This window comes from Scomber scombrus, chromosome 11 (assembly GCF_963691925.1).
Source record: "Scomber scombrus chromosome 11, fScoSco1.1, whole genome shotgun sequence".
In the NCBI taxonomy this organism is placed as follows: domain Eukaryota; kingdom Metazoa; phylum Chordata; class Actinopteri; order Scombriformes; family Scombridae; genus Scomber; species Scomber scombrus.
Genome location: NC_084980.1, coordinates 16,322,946 through 16,339,686, shown reverse-complemented (window position 1 = coordinate 16,339,686; position 16,741 = coordinate 16,322,946). Strand labels below are relative to the sequence as shown.

At 41.9% G+C, this 16,741-nt stretch overlaps 1 protein-coding gene across 2 annotated transcripts in view; it reads left to right on the top strand.

The window, feature by feature from the left end:
- The first annotated feature begins 6,117 nt into the window (after positions 1-6,117).
- Positions 6,118-16,741, top strand: part of LOC133990414 (zinc finger protein 521) — an 89,347-nt gene continuing 78,723 nt past the window's right edge. The window contains exons 1-2 of one of the 2 annotated variants that reach the window (XM_062428722.1): positions 6,855-6,959; positions 14,175-14,231. In XM_062428722.1, coding sequence (XP_062284706.1) covers positions 6,920-6,959; positions 14,175-14,231 — 97 coding nt within the window. In that variant the 5' untranslated portion in view covers positions 6,855-6,919. Of the gene's footprint in view, positions 6,253-6,854; positions 6,960-14,174; positions 14,232-16,741 lie in introns of those variants that run through there. The other variant, XM_062428723.1, reaches the window with a different exon arrangement.

The following is a 16,741-nucleotide window of genomic DNA, read 5'->3' as shown; positions in this document are numbered from 1 at the left end:
CTAAACTAGGCCAACTATTTTCCCGAATGAATATTCTTTTTTTGAAAATAATGCTACATATTTGAGCAATATGAAGTGATAATTTATCATTATTTAATGATCTCCCAACGACAATACATCACCCATGGTGCAGTCAGCGACAACAGCTGTGCAGAATTTTCATGGGTTAATTCACTGAGAATCAATTTCCCTCTGTTCAGTACGGCATAACCCTTTGACCCCTTCTTTGGGGTCCAGTTTGACTTTTTCTCTCTGAGAAGCCATTTCTGTTCCTTTGCTTGTCTCTTTTCATCTCACCTTTTTGTCTGTTTCTCCTTTCCTCTCTGACATACTCCTCTAAATGGGTCTGGCATGCATCCCACTGTCTAACGAAGGTATGTGTGTGTGTGGGCGGTGTTTAGGGAGGTGAGACCTTCTCTGGGACACACTAATCAGCTCCAAACCAAGGCTCGGGCAGGGAGGCACTGGACAGGTGAGTGGAACCACTCGCTACATCCCCTGGCTGCTCCGTAGTGTGAGGGTCAAATCAGCTCCATCCTTTATGCCCCAGTCATTCCTTCATCCTGGTGTTCCCATTCACCTGGCTTCCATCCTTGGTCCCTGGTCCCTTCCTGGGGGCCTCTGAGGGAGGAGACAGTGAGCAGATGCTCTACCAAGGGAGTCTCCTCAACGTGCCTTCTGCCAGCCCCGTGTGTGTTAACCTTTTCTTTTAATTAACACCGCCCCAACTCCCAACTCCCGCCACCGCAGTCCAGAGAGAGGTTCTCGGGGCTTATGCAACTGTCAGGAAAGTGGGGGAGTCTTCGGGGAGCTAGAAAGGTGGTGGGCGGGTGGTAGGGATGAAGGTGAGATGGGTGAGAAGGAGGAGGAGGTGGGATGAATAATGCGTGCATGGCCTGGGAGTGAGGGTTCGTATAATCCTTCAGAGCCTTCTTTATCCACATGCCTTCACAGAACTACAACACACCAGTCGTTCTCCACAGCTGCCTATTTTCCAGGGACGATCCCGAAGTAAATTGGACATGCTGATGAGAAGATGGCTGCTCTTAATTTGCACTACAGCTCATTACTCTGCACAAGAGTCAAGAAAGCTTTCATTTGTTCTCTAGTCATTGACTACACAGTTGTAGACATTTGCAAAAAACTCACAGAGGCCTAATTTGGTGGGTTGCCTTAAGGGCAATACAAGGTTTGTGTATTTTCTCTTCTGTTTACAAGGGCTACATTTATATAGAATGTAATCCTTAATATCAGCAGAGACTGTAGCTACATTATGTTCCTTAGCCATGACATGTGTTTAATTCTGCTGGCTAAATTGTTAAATTCAGTGTGGGATCCATTGAACCTGGTAATCAGACATCGGTACCACTCCGAGGTGAATCTGGCTGATTGTGTAAAATGTTCTGTATGATAAGGGGCACAGTTACATGCTGCAGCTTAGTTAACTGTACCAGCATATAGAGAGATGAGTAGCTTGATCTCATCTTGCAGCGAAGATCTCCTAATGAGAGAGTGGTAATGAGCAAGAAAGAATTCACTGTCATTTCAGTTAAAGAAAAAAAGTGTTGAAAGGTTTGCTATCTTTTCCTTTCATCTTTTGTGGCAGTGCCAAGTGGAGAGTGTCCATCTTTCACCGGGAGATTTTTATGTTCGTCTTGGCTCATGGTAATGCCCCCAGGGAATCCTCTTTCTTGGCATGTTCATAGTGGTCACCATTTGCTGTAGACGGGCTGTGGAGGTCAAAGCCATTTGAGAAGGACATAAAACGCCTAGAATGATTTTTGATCACTCTATGAAACCTTCCCATTGTGGTTAAATGGTGTTCTTCCTGCCAATAACACATCTTTGTGACAATTACTGTCATGACAACCAATCTAAAGTTGGTCTAAAGGAATAAATCTGTGTATATTCTGGACATTGTAGTAATGCAGCCAGCTGGTTGGAGGTTGGTTAGGGTATGGAGGTTTTAGTTTGACTAGGGATTTTATCATGCTACCGGTTAGCTCGCTGATGATGTGAAATGGCTTTAAATGGAAGATCCAGGGCGCAGGTGACAATATTGTCCCTGAAGTCATGATAACAACCTACAGCTCAGGTCATGATGCTGCAAGTGAGGCCTACGTGAGTCTAACATCTTGTGACCTCAGTTTTATGATGGAGTAAGTAAGGGGAAAACTGCCAGGACCTTCTCCTCATGAAGACCCAGAGCAAGGGCACTGTCTCCCCAGCCCCATAGATCAGCCAGCCCTGAATGTCAAACCGCACAGCAGCCGCTGCAGTGCCAGGAGTCCCCCTCTCGCTCCCTCTCTGGCCCGTGATCTGCTGTCTGGTGACACCACTGCGCTAATGACCCGGTTTGGGAGTTGCTCCACGGGGCTCCTTGGCTTGGAAAGATGGAAGTTGTGGATATTCAGCTGGAAGGTCACTGTTGACGAGGACCACTCACTTCACATTCTGTCTACTTTGTTGACATCCTTCAGTTTGCAAGGATGTTCAGACAAGGAGCGTGTCACTTGAAACAGGCGTAGCTTTTTATTGACTGAAAAATCAGGAATATTCTTACATGATTCCCACACAGTTTTTTATATCATATTCACTATGTCTTGGTCGAGAAAGAAACCATTTTTTGTCTGAACTGCATACAAATGATCATTTGTGCTCCAGTGTTTAATTGCTCAACAATTTGGATAACAGCAAAGTTGGAAAGCAGCACTCACGCCTTGCTTGCCAACTGTGGAGGCTTCTGATTGTTAGCTCTCCATGTTGTTTTTGTTCTTTTTTTAATCAGTTTACTGTGAGAGTATGCCTCAGTGCTCAGAGAGGGCAATGTTTTCAGTCACTCGCTATCTTGACTTGTTTTTTTTTTTTGTTTTTTTTGTCAGCCTCAGGAGTTTGGCTTGTTGGAGCAGAGTGTAAAGTCCCAAGGGAGCACTCCTCTGGTGATGGGGGCACTGCCTCGACCTCACTCATGCCTGGTGTGGGTGGCATCCAACTAGGGAGCACACACAATGGAGAGCAAGACTGAAGATGGTGATGCGTCTGGTGGACTCTCCCAGGACACAGCCTTATTCTCAGGGTCATGCATTCCAGCAATCTCTGTAATTATAAGCAAGTAAGAAAAAAGTTGAATCTTCTGCCTTTCTCAAAATGAACGTGCCCTGCTCCTCAAGGGAAACATTCACATCTCTGAGTTCTAGTAGCTGGATGGGTTTTAATGAGGCAAGTCAAGAGTGTGTGTGAGTGTGTGTGTGTGTGTGTGTGGTTGGTGTACATGCATGTCTGTGCATCTGCCCTCTTCTAACGAGCGTAATTGACCGACTGTGCTTTTAAGCCGCCGTTTTTCACCATTTGCAAGAGAATTCTACTAAATAGCCTTCAGTGATTATTATTTCTACAGGAGACACTTCATTGGGATTAAAACTTTCCCTGAGTTTTAAAGTTAAGTTACTACTTGTTGTTTTTTTAAGCTTGTTTCTTTTGGACAATGTGCCGTTGGAGCCAAATGGACAGAGGTGGAGCAGGCAACAGGTCAGGAAAAAACTGCTGTAGTATCCCACCACCCGAGGGCCGCAGTTTCCACTAGGGAACATTTCACCCTGCTGAGAGGCAGAGTGAAATCTCAGATGCTGCATCACACACACTTGCTGTGTCGTCTCGATGTCTAACTAAAAGCTATAGGTGGTGAAAAATCACCACATAACTGCTCAGTTTTACTACAAATACTGTGGTAAGAAGCTTTGGTGATCTGAAAACAGACTGTGCCTTTGTGTGTTTGATAGCATTTAAAGGGCTTGCAGTGTGCATGTAGCATTTCTGAAAGACAACACAATTAGAGGGTCGATTAAATCATTTATGTGAATGACTAAATAAGATGCACCATGCAGGCAAATAAATCAATGACTTAATTTTGCAGTATTCTAGGTACATGCCCAATGAAGATTTCCATGCTTGGCATTGTTTTTTAAATGGCAAATATGTCACACTTTTTATTTATCTTTGTTTGATTCCCTTTTCCCTTCCGCTCGGAGGCGAGACTTGAAACAAAAACATTTTTGCTGATTTTCATTGTGCCTATTTGCTCCCCAAAATGTATATTTGATTCTCCTTTCCATATTTATAAGGTTATCCCCGAGGGACAAGCCATGTCAGATAGTTGTTGGAGCATCATGAGCAACATTCCTCACATGAGATTTCTTCCACTTGAAGAGAGAAAAAAAACCCCAACAACTTCTGAGCAAGAGTGTACTGTAACTTAGAGACTGAACTGTGCAAGTGCCGAGTCAAGTCAAGCCTTTTCCCAGGTACTTTGTCACTAATGAAAGTAGCAAAGTGCCCTGGAGGACTGAAGAGCACTGTTTGTTTGTGTTTGAGAGAACATTCGAGAGGTATGGGGGGAGGCAAGGTGGTAAAACTTTGGGAGAGCCGCCTGACAGAGCGTTGAAACAGAGAGGGGGGAACTTTGGAGCATTGTTGAGATTGAAGTTTTAAGACAGCTGAGACCTCCTGACAGATTCCAAGTACCTACAAATAGATGTTTCATATGTGCGTGTGTACCAACTTTACTGTAGTTTGTGAGGGCTTTGAATTTACCAAAGCACATCACGTCAATCTGTGTCATGCTTTGTTTTATTGATCTTTTGCACACATTTTATGGCAGCATGTGGGTGGGGAAATTATTTCAGAAGCAAAGGGTGCAGAGTAAATTACAAGATACAAATTGAGCAAACTGAATGAAAGCCCTGACATGATATGTAGGTCATAAGTCGCCACTTATGATCATCTAACACTGATTAGGGCCAAGACATACAAAATAATAAGGCTTCTTTAAAATAAGAGGTTTCTAATGACTCCTCTGTAGCTCTTAATTTTCTATTACATTTACATTGTGCTGGTTGATTGCTGTACCTCAGATGTCTGTAACAGTATATGGCCTCATTATGAACTCCAAAGTGAAAATTGGGAATACTCTATAGAATAAGGGCAGACTCATTATGTACTCACATCATTAAGTTTTAAAGTTATAGTTAACTTTTATAGTGATTTTTCTTTAACAAAGTTAGATTCCACCATGGTAAAGGCTATCAAAGGTTGTTGTTAATTTTCTTCTTATACACCAGACCTGTATTTGGGAGTTGCCCTATCAACTGTTTCTCTCCTTCCCAATAGGTCTGCAGTGAAAACTTTGGTTTCCTCTTACATTGTCTCTGTAAATCCGTCAGAACAGAAATGCATTGAAAGTGGGAAAAGGCAGTACAGTGACTGTGATTTTTAGATGCGGCCCCTGGCAGAGGCTACCTCCAGGCTGCTGGGAGGGAGTGTGTGGAGTGAGAAGCCCACCGCAGGACTTTTCTCTGGATCTCATTTTCACATAGCAGGGGTATGGGGCCTGGACATCCACATGCAGGTGAAGGTGTAGGGGGGGTAAAGTAGAAGAAAAAACAAGAAAGAAAGAAAGAAAGAAAGAAAGAAAGAAAGAAAGAAAGAGTTTCTGTGAAGCCTTTCTTACACAATAACAGGCCTTGCAATTAAATAAATTCAACGTGAGCAGTCATAAATTAGTGTTTTACTATTGAAACCTGGAATTAGTCTAATTAGGCTACAGAAATTATGAAACAAAAAAAGAAAACAAATCAAAAACAGATAAACATTAAAAATGGAGGAGGCTATTTTTTGACAAATCTGAAATAATACAAATGTAATTTTAAATCTAAGAAAAGACACATTTCTTTATATTCAAGTGATACAAATCTAATTCATAGTGAATTTAAAAAAAAAACCAAACAAACAAAAAAAACCCATCCTTAAAGAAAATGTTTATCCAAAAATACGATTCTGCCAAAATATGTCATGTATGTCAACAGCCACACTAAATGTCTTTCTGCTTAACCATTTCTACCAGAAGGGGGACCAGTCCGTCTGCCGTAGACGGAGAGTGGCCGACGGCGAGCTGAAGCAGAGGAGACGCCAGGGTGAGCAAGCCGACTTTGGGTTTAGAGTTCGACTCCGGATCCGGGGACCAGCAGATCCAGCAATCCGCATCTTGCCATGATCCCTAGGATTTTAATCATGCCTCTCTGTCTGTGTGTGAGTGCAGGCAGGCTGACAATGATTTCCTCAGTGATTACGTACAGAGCGAGTCCCTGCGGGGTAGGGGCCCCCTCTGGAGCCATCCTGATGGCTTTGGGGGCCTTGCTTCCATTTTCCATTATTATGTGGACTACCGGAGCGACAGCGCAGTCCAAGACCTTGCAGGTTTGTGATGAGGAGGGAGCTTCCATCTTCTCTCTGCTTCTTCATCCTCTTTTTAAGAGCAATTTAGACGTAGACTTAGATCAGATTCCGAACCTAATTCATGATTAGCTGACTGGAGTGAGAAAAGGAAGAGTCTATAATAGTTTTGATGCTGTTAGGTGGATATGAAGTGAAAAGTGTAATTATCATTTTTTCCTCCCTTTTTTTGGTTTTGTTGCATTTTTTTTTTTGCACTCTCACAGGAGGCGTTTTGCTGATGTCTTTCTCACGCGGATGCATTTGAGATGAGAGACGAGAAGCGAATATTCCGCTTTTATTACTAAACGAACGATCATGCCTGCACGCGTGTGTATTTTCCCGGAGAATGGAAGCGCATGACGGGATTACTATATTCTCACACTTTTCCCGATACCCAGCTCAACTAAATAGAGTCGCCTATATACCGATCGGGCTAATTGGATTTTATAACATCCACCTACTCATCACAAAATAACAGCAAACTCGTGTTTTAGACCGTACGGCAAGGGCTAAGTTGCATCTTTCTGTAATGCTAGAAGGGCAGCCGCGATTTCGGCCAGTGACATTTAGAGAGAATCTACCTTTAGACTATCCCGTCTTACACAAATTATCAGTCAGAAACTGAGCAACTTCAGCCTTTTTCTATAGGATGTCGCGCCGCAAGCAAGCTAAGCCAAGATCTCTGAAAGGTAAGTGATAAGCCTATGTTTGGTGGCTCTCAAACATTTTATTTTAAGGTGATGACAAAGTCTAGACGAGCATGAACTGAACTTATCGCTCACTGAAATTATAACGGTCTCCCCTTTATACGCATTTCGGAGTGTTCTTCCTGTTGTGTTGCGCATTAAATCGACTGCATGGACGCACTTGGCATCGGGGAAATAGTGGTCGGCTTCACTTCAGACAATATTGTGATGATAGGTAGGGCATGGATAATGTAAAGAGCAACAGTGCAGCGCGACGCTGGCAAACATCTGGATGTGTTAAAGACGCTCCTGGTCGGAACTTGAGCCGTTTGATGGAATGGGGTGCAGAGTCACGTGACAACCCCCACCCCCCCTCTCCCCACCTCCAGTCTGAGAAACTAAGGAGGAAACATTTTATATGTTGGGGTAAGGGAGGGCGTTTGGTGTGTGTAGGATATATACAGTAGCTATACGTGTGTGTACTTCAATTAAAATGAGGAAATAGATGTGGCCTTAGTGTTTAGTGCTAATTGGACATGTTCATTAAAAAGTTGTAAACATCTGGATTTAGCTGCCAGACTGCTCACATCGTGAAAATATGCTTAACTTTTTTTGATATTTTAAAAAAATGTAAAATCTCAGCACATCATGTCAGGAAAGGGCATAGGCAATATTAAACAAGATTTTATTGTTTTTTTTCTATTTTTTGGTTACTTTTTACTTTTTTTTTTTTTTTTAAAACAGTTGGACTGGTGGTAATTTGATCACACATTTGTGACTGAGTGTAGGCCTACATGTGTGTGTGAGAGGGTGAAAGGGGGGAGGGAGAGAGAAATAGAGACAGAGTAACATGCATACACACACTCTCACTCACACACACATACACACACACTTTCATATTCACACACTACTTTTCTCTGTAGCATTTTGGTGGGGGAGCTGCTGGGTTTTGGAGGTTGAGCTCCAGTTCATCTGGCAGGCATTGTATTTTGCTCAGCAAATAATTGCCCACAATTTCACATTCCCAGCTTGTGGTCTGTGGACCCCTTTCTCTCTCCCCTTTCGTTCTCGGAAGTCTTCATCTCAAAGGAAGATTACATGGTCTGCGGTAGTACATTCATGCAGCCACCATTTTAAATCAATACCCAGGAGAGGGTGGAAATGTGAGTGCATGCACATCTTAAAATTGTCACATTCTATTTCCAGATCTGCACTGTTCTATTCACAGTAAACAGCTCTATACATAGATTTCCTATTTTCTCAAACCAGATTGGCATTGACTGTTTTTTTTGTTAGTTGCTGTGACATTTGCTATTCTCAAAAGACACATCACTTATATATAATTGTCTCCTGCCAGCATGTGTACATGCTACAAGTGTGTGTGTGTGTGTGTGTGTGCATTCAAAAGAACATCTGTTAAGATTTGTGTATAACTATGCGTGCGAGTGTAAGGGACAGAGAGTGAGAAAATCAGTATGCAAATGAAGTCAGAGTGATGACATTGTTTGTTTTGTTATTGTCACTAAAATTTAAATGGGAAAAATGTAGTACTCAAAAGATCCCGACTTTTATGTCTTCATTCCGACTGCTCGAGCGGAGCAGAAATGCAGATACGTCATAGATATTTCCCTGTTTTGGAGCAGACCCAAGGAAGGCCAGGCAGATGTTATTTATTGTTCTTTGTCTATCTCTTTCCTCTGGGACAGAGCTACACTTATACAGATGTCCACAATAAGTTTCCTTGTCATTTTTAAAAAAAAATGTTGCTTAACTCTGCATTCTTCACTATTGTTTGTAGAAGACAAGAATTGTCATTTACACTGTGAACTTTAACATAAAAATATTTTTGAAACACAAAATTGTTATCCCTTAAGGTGTGACACCATGCTTTTATACGTGTCTTCATGTGCTTGCGTGCGCGTGTGTGTGTGTGTGTGTGTGTGTGTGTGTGTGTGTGTGTGTGTGTGTGTGTGTGTGTGTGTGTGTGTGTGTGTGTGTGTGTGTGTGTGTGTGTGTGTGTGTGTGTGTGTGTGTGTGTGTGTGTGTGTGTGTGTGTGTGAGAGTCTGTCTTCATGCACTGTATGTTTTCGCAAACAGAGTGCGGTTGCAGAGTTCAGGTTTCACTTTTATAGGTTGTCTTCTGCTGACTTGAGGCAGTGGTCAGTGCGGACGGGGCTTTTTTTGCGCAGAAAGAACACTTTGTTCTGCGGAAGGGAAAATAAACAGAGGTGCCGATGGAACATGGAGGGAAGGCAGAACGGGCATCGTGCGGCATTCGAGGGACTAGAATGGACATGGAATGTAGAGGAGATGAGAAAATAATGCTGTGACAGTTGGCACTCTTTTTTTCCCCCTTGTGTACCCCAACGCACACACCCACTTTCTCAGTATTGGCTGCTTGTGGGAGTCAGAGGTTATGTTATTGGTCCCATCGAGGAAAAGGGCAACATTACAAGTCCCGTTTCAATTAAGTCAGGGAGACAGATCCGGCTATGTTATTGCTTGGGGGAATAAATGGCACAGGGCGAGACCATACATCATTCGCTTATATGCAAACACTTCACCCTAGCCACTGACATTTACTCAATCCTGAGCCTTCTACATTTCTCAACTGTAGGCACATTGTAATTTTGTTTTGATGTGCAGAGGCTTTGGGTCAGCACGTTGCCTCAGTCAGCGGTGAGCAGCGAGGAAAGGAGGATCTCACTCCAAATCCTGCATGTAGCGTGTGATGACTGCCACGTTGCCTGTCCTACAGCACTTCCTGAATAATGTGAGGCCGGGTTGATATTTTCATTTGGAGCACAAATGACACTCTCCCATCTCGGTACTGATGTGTTTATTGGCTGAGGAGGAAGTTTCCAGGTCTGTCATACGCATATATAAATATATTTTCTGCATCATTTACTTTAAGTATAGCGGTTGTCATGAAATCAGCGCTGTGTCATGTACACCTTAAATATTTGATGTTTTCAAGGAGCTGAAATTTGTCGCCACATGAGTGAACTCTGGAGTTTTAGTTGGCTATATATGAAAGGAAATATTATTTTACACTTTAAATCTCAACCCCACCGAAGAGGTTGATTTATGAAATCTGTGAAGAGCCCATTAAAAATAACGCCACCATAATAGTCTGTTTTAAGTGAAAATTCTTCTGCTCAGACAAAAACAAAGTAGGCTTGAGATACACTTTTATTTACCTTCATGTCTGGTTACTGGGAATAAAACTCCAATTGAAATGTAATCTACAAGGAAAACTAAAATATATCTGTATTTTTTAGAAATCCCCACGTCATAATTTTTAATTTTTTCTTTATGGAAAGGACAACAGATATTATTAAGATGCTTTGTCACTCTTTCATGGCATTTCTGTTACACCTAGAGGTGCATAACCACTCCCCCTTTCACTTCTCAGCTTTGGCCTGTTTACTTAAAAAAAAGTGTGATGGCACTTTTAAACAGAAAAAAAGCTTTATATTTTGAATAGGCACTTTATTTATTTTGTGTAACATAATAAAGGCTTTTTTAAATTTGCACAATTAAAAGTGCAGAAATATAAAATATTCCTTTTGATTTCTTCTCTCCTGTTAAAATGTGTATTAGCAGTTGCGTCATTCTTAGTTTAGGAGAAGCTGCAGTATTCCAGTCTGTTCACAATTAATGATCTGTGGCATAACACCCATTAACACTTTTCTAATGTGACACAAAAATATGGTTAGTATTATCATTAAGGAAATTATGATGGAGCCGTGGAAAAATCCCATTAGCACGGCTGTCACTGCTCTTGACATGCAGCTCAGTGTGTTGGACTGGGTGTCGCGGGAGCTGGCCGATATCTCTTCTTATTCCATGGCATGTGTTTCTCTTGTTGTCATGGATTGTCTGCCACATGGAGAAAGAGCTCTGATTTAGAGACAATGATTGATTGCCACCACTGCTGCAGTTGAAATGATACGTTGCTGTGCTTATTTGCATCTGTCTCGTAAGTCTGTATGAGTAGCATTAATATTTTTGGAAGCTAAATTTACGATAATTGCATGATGGGATTATTGATTCATGATTTTTTTTCAGTGCGACTAATGCACTTAATTTTTTTTTTAGAAAAAGTGCACATATGATTTGCTTACAGTACGTGGCAAATATATGAGGAATTACAAATATTATGCAACATGATTAACATGCTCCTCTATTGCAAATTATTTATGACACTAATCACCAGTTCAAATAATGCTCATTAAGAAAGTTATTCATGTGCAGTGTGTGTCCTCCTCCCTCCCTTCCCAGCCCTAATTGAGGAGGGTTGACCTCTTGACCCAAGCTAAATTGAGTTGTAGTCCCTGTGGCGAGCGTCTCCTTCCCGGTCAGTCAGGGCGGATTACACAGCCATTGTGTTCAGCGCTGTATCGTCCAAGCTGGTTGTAACCAAGCAGATGAGTCACGCATATCCAGGAACACACTCAGGGCTTTTTTTATGCCTGAGAAGTGCTATGAGATACCCATACACACACAAGCACACACACACACAAATGCGTGGCAATCCGCACGTAAAAGCACAAAACATGTACAGTATTTATGCACACATGTTTGCGTGCATACACACACACTCTTCACTCAGTTCTGTTACACAGCAGGAATTCATTTGATGGATTAGAAAAGCTCTAAGCTGCTGAGAGTTTGTCATGTTCTGCTTATTCATGTCTGTTAAATCATTAGTTTTACGCGGGTGTGATGTCTTATGGACCGTGAATGTAGTGATCAATCTGCTTTTTAAAATTTTGTTTTGTATTTTTTGTGTGTGTTTGTGTGTGTGTGTTTTTACTTTGTAACTTGATTTAGTCTCCAGTTTTGCTCGCCTATCTATGGAAAATTAATTCATCCCTAAAAAGGAAATATTCTGTCTCGGGGATTGTCACTCATAATATAATGACAGTTACTCTGTGTTCATTTTTGTGTGTGGCCAGTGTGTTAATTAGTGGCCGTTAATGCTGTACCACTTGTTGTGGGATTATGTTTTTCTACTCCGCGTTTTGAAAATCAAAGGAGCAGTGCTGAAATGGTCCCATGTGTGTTTGGTATTGTATCAACAAAAGCTAGCAGTGTGATTACAGTTTGTCACCGGCTGAGTGATACACTGTACCTTGTCAAACATTAATTAACTGATAGCAGTGATGTATTAACAACACTGTGGACTGAGTTGTATTCTGCTGAAGTTATAGTCATTATGAGATGATCATGAGCTTTAGAGCATATTAATTAAAACTGTTGAGCTATTTGTATTTGCACTGTGCCTTGATTTTTGATCAAATGTCCAGCTAGTATGAAACATCACAGGAGTTTGCCCTTACTGACAGCTTACCCTCTATGATCGCTCCTAGCTAGCTATTAATTATCTAGAAGACAGGTGCAAATGAGAAAAGAATTTGCACTCTGATGGAAGTTGTTTACTTTAAATGACAAAACTTTTAATAAGTTCACAGTGGTGACAAATCATTGCAAACTGCCGTAATGTTTAAGTACTTATGGCATTGTAAAATAGAATTTTCTGCCTGAACTCCCTCATCTCACCAACAGGGACAGTAATCAAAACAAAAACTCCAGCTCCCACCACCAATCTCTGATAGAACCATGGGGAATTTATTAGGACCCCCCATCCCTAGCCCATTTAAATGATCCTAGATGCAAGGCGCTCAACAGTGCTAGAGAAACTCATTAAACTCTCAGGGTGTCAGTCACTAAGGCCTCCTTTAACAGGACAAGGTTTCTGTGTTGTCTTCTGCAGTGGCTCTGAGGGACGTATCTCTATGGTGTCCAACAATGTCTGTTCCATCACTTTTAATTGTTTTTATTAATTAATTGCCAGACCCATGCCCATTTGTTTAGCAAATTTTCTGTGGACATCAATTAAAATGGTTACTAAGGGAAATATTCCCAATCAAAGATATTCTTATATGTATTTTAAGGAATATTGGCATGTCTTTACAAATATTTTAAATAAAAACCTCTCATAAGAATTCCTTGGGAATTCAGTTTTGGCTGGACAAGGCCTGACAGCGAAACATAGTTGCTCTGTCGTTTGTCGGCTTCACAAGAAACAGCTCGACACTTTCCTCTTCATTTTTCACTGAGGTTTGACACCCTGCTTGACACTGACTCGTGCTCCCCTGAGGGAAAGGCTTCTGCCACCATAGGATCCTGCCTTAATTATGCAAAGTACAGGATATTTTGTGCGATTTTAAAAGTGCGCCAGTTTCTGCTTTGGCAGTCACTGCCATACTCCCCTACTGGGAGGTCCTGTCAGACTCCCCCTTCCTCTTTGCCCAGGAAAATGAAAGGCTAGAAAGAAAAGACATAATGGAGAATGCATTTCAACTGCAGGGGTGGAACGCAGAGGCGTAAGAAGTCCTCAGTGAGACCCTCATTTTACATGGAACAGGTGGGAGACTCTTTTGTTCTCTTCCCGCTGTTAAAATCCATTTCATTTCTTGTACTTGACACGCTACAAGGAACTCTCACCAGTTCCAAAAAAGGCTCCAATGTAAAAGGTTCCTACCTTTTACTAAACAGAAGTCATGTTTTTCAAGGCCATTGCTGTTGTCAAAAAGTCAAAAGTGGTTTAGTTGCCATGCGCCTAATGAACAGATCTGAGTGCCGATCAAGCCGTCACTATTTTGTCAGCCTATCTGTCAAAGAGCAAAAGCACTTTGCAGCTATTTTGGCAGTTATAGCAGATAGTGTGAATATAAAAGATTATATAAACACAAGTTTCTTCATGGCATTTTAAGTTTAAGTTTTGTCAGTTTTAAGAAAGGTCCATATTTATACTGGAGTCTACAAATCTTCTAATTTAGTTAACCTAGCTACTAAACAACCTTTTTTACTAATGCAGTCATCAAGGTGTTTTTCACTTGGTCACTGTTGACGTTGGGGGGACGTTTCATGGGAGACGTTCATAATTCATCACGTCATTACCCAGTCCAATATGTTATTTACGTGGGTGGCTGTGTGCCTTGTTGCCAAACCTCATACATATAAAAGGCTTGCGTGGATTCCCAAACCACAGGTTGAGCTGTCGAAAGCTGTTGAAATCTCTTGGAATTTCCATACAGAAAATCTCGGTAGTAAATAATAAAAAAGAAGGAAATCTCAATGTGTCTAACTTGTTTTTCGCTGTTAACTGTTTCTTTCCCTCGTTTTTCCCCCCCTCTCTTTTTCTGGCAGTAGAAGACAATGTGACAGAGGACCAGCACAGTCCTGGGCGGACTGCCATTCCGAGCGGTAATGCTCCATTTCACATTTCATCATTTTCGGCTGGAAAAGTGTATTGCATGTGTCTACGTACATGTGTCTGTGTATGTGTGTGATCGTGTGTCTGTAAAATCTTTGTTGGGTTCAGAATGATTTGTGTTTACTGTTTTAGAGGTTTTCATACTTTAAACTGAATGGCTGAATATGTATTTTCAAGAGGAGGGACGTACAGTGTAGCTCTTTCTCTTTGTTTGTGTAATTGTGTGCATGCATACATGCAGGTGTGCTTATAGCTGTCCTTGTGTCTCTGTGTGTTCCTGCTGTTTTTTTTAGACTCTTTGTTTCCCAACCCTCTGTATGATGTAGAATAGAGCTACCCAGATGAATGTGTCCTGTCTCCACGTGTGCCATTCACAGTGGCCCTCCAGGAACAGAGCGGTAATTCAGGTCAGGGTAGCAGAAAGCCCCCTATGAATGAAGCCTGCTCCTGATGCACCACACTGTATATTTTCATTTCATTTGTCTCTGGTAAAGGTTAAGTCTCAGGCGTGGTTATTTTAAACCCGATATGGATGGTTTTGCCCAGCAGGCTGGGGACCCTGGGTACTCCTAGGCTGCCACATTAGTCCAGCATTTAACCATAGCTTTCTGAGTGCCCCAGTGCAAAATACAGCTACTGCATGCACCATTATAACACATCCTAGCTTTTCTAAGCACTATTACGTCTGCAGTGTTATTAGCTCTTTTTTGTGATCTCTCTATAAATCTACACTTTAGGTATTTAGATATAGGTTTGAGATCGAACAGCAGAAAGGCTTACTGCACAGAAAGTGCAGTTTCTGATCTTTTGCGTTACCCATCATCCCTCTGTGTGTTTCCAACTGACGCTTCAAATTATAAAAGATCACAAATATAACTCAACATTTTTTTTTTTACATTGTCGTCCATCCCTGGAAAAAGTGGAGCAATATCTATCTGCCGCTTTGCTAATGTAAATTGATAGATATTGGTGGGTGGTTCTGTGAAAAGAAACAGCCTCCTTAGCCCCTCTAACCCCAGCTCAAGGGATGAAGGACTGGGCATAAGAGGCAGACTCGCCTCGGAGACCTCCTGTCATCCAGAGCCAAAGCAGAGCTAATGAGTGTGCCTGATTACAACGACCCCCTCAGACACACGGATCTCCCTCTCCCCATCCCTCCACCACCTCTTTCTCCAGAGTGAGGGGAGACAGCCGCCACATGATCGATGTCTGCCTGTGGAGAAATCAGGAGGGCACACAAATTAATTTCTCACTTTCCTCATTTGACTTCGTCTGATTTATTTTTTTAACCCCCTCTCAGGAAATAGCTTGACGAATGGTCAATGAGAAAAGAGTTGTTTGTGGCGGTAAACTTTTATGATGTCGTGAGATTTCTCTTGCTATTTGCAACCAACTTTTTAAACGTTTCACCACTGTCCGTGTGTCTGAGGTCTTTATTGTAACAGCTGTAATTCATAGACATGGTTAAACTGCTGCCCAAACACGCGCTTTTTAACGTCAAATTGAAAAGCAGTAGAAAACCTCACCGGCTTTTCATGCATTTGCCACTTTGATGGACATGGTAGCCATTAGACTCCTGACAAGCTTAGGGCTTAATCAGATGTAGTGTCAAGATCTACCTCATAAGAAGACCCCCAGTCGCGCTCTTCTGTGACTCTGCAAGTGTTCTGCAGACCCTGCATCCTGTTTCTCATTCATGTTTGATATGTAGCAAAGGCAATGGAGAAATGCTAACAAAAGAGGCCCTCTAAAAGATAGACAGTATTATGCATAGTATAGAAGGGCAAGAACAGTGTGATATCTGAGATTTAATGAGGCAGTGCGCTTTTTTACCCAGAGAGTGTCGAGCAGGCTTAAGATCTGCAGCTTGGCTTTACCACTGCGCTGCCTGTGTGTAATTATAACCACATGCTCTGTGCTTTTTCTTCTCTCTTATATATACATCCTTTTCTTTCTTCCTTCTTTCTTTTTTTGCTCTTGGCAATGTCAGATTCAGGCTGTTTTTAGGAAGAGGGTGTCAGCTCTGTCACAGTGGAGTGGACTGAGGCAAATAGAAGTGTTATTGAGATCTGAAGGGGTGTCTGGGTGGCAAGGTGCCGTAGTGTGGAGTAGTAGTGCGGTGTCTGAGACACTGGCTCTGGCTGGGGTTCAGGCTGCCCACAGATCAATGTACTGCAAGGCTCACTACAGCAGGAAGAGGAAAGGATTCTTTCACTCCACCACTTCAGAAAATCATATTCTGTATTATTCATTTCCTTTCATGTTTTACTGCACTAATGGCATAGCAAGGTGCTCCATTCAATATTATCACTCCCTGCGAGAGAATGAGTGAGACAGGGTGAGAAAGAGAATGAGAGCATTTGGCATGTTCAAACGTTGTTTCTCATTCAACTGCTTTGATTTCCATTCTTCGTTGTATGCTCATATTTTTTGGTGCAGATTTTAATGGTGGATGATGCTGTCTGTATACCTGTGATTATATGTGCTGCTTCCTTTGTGT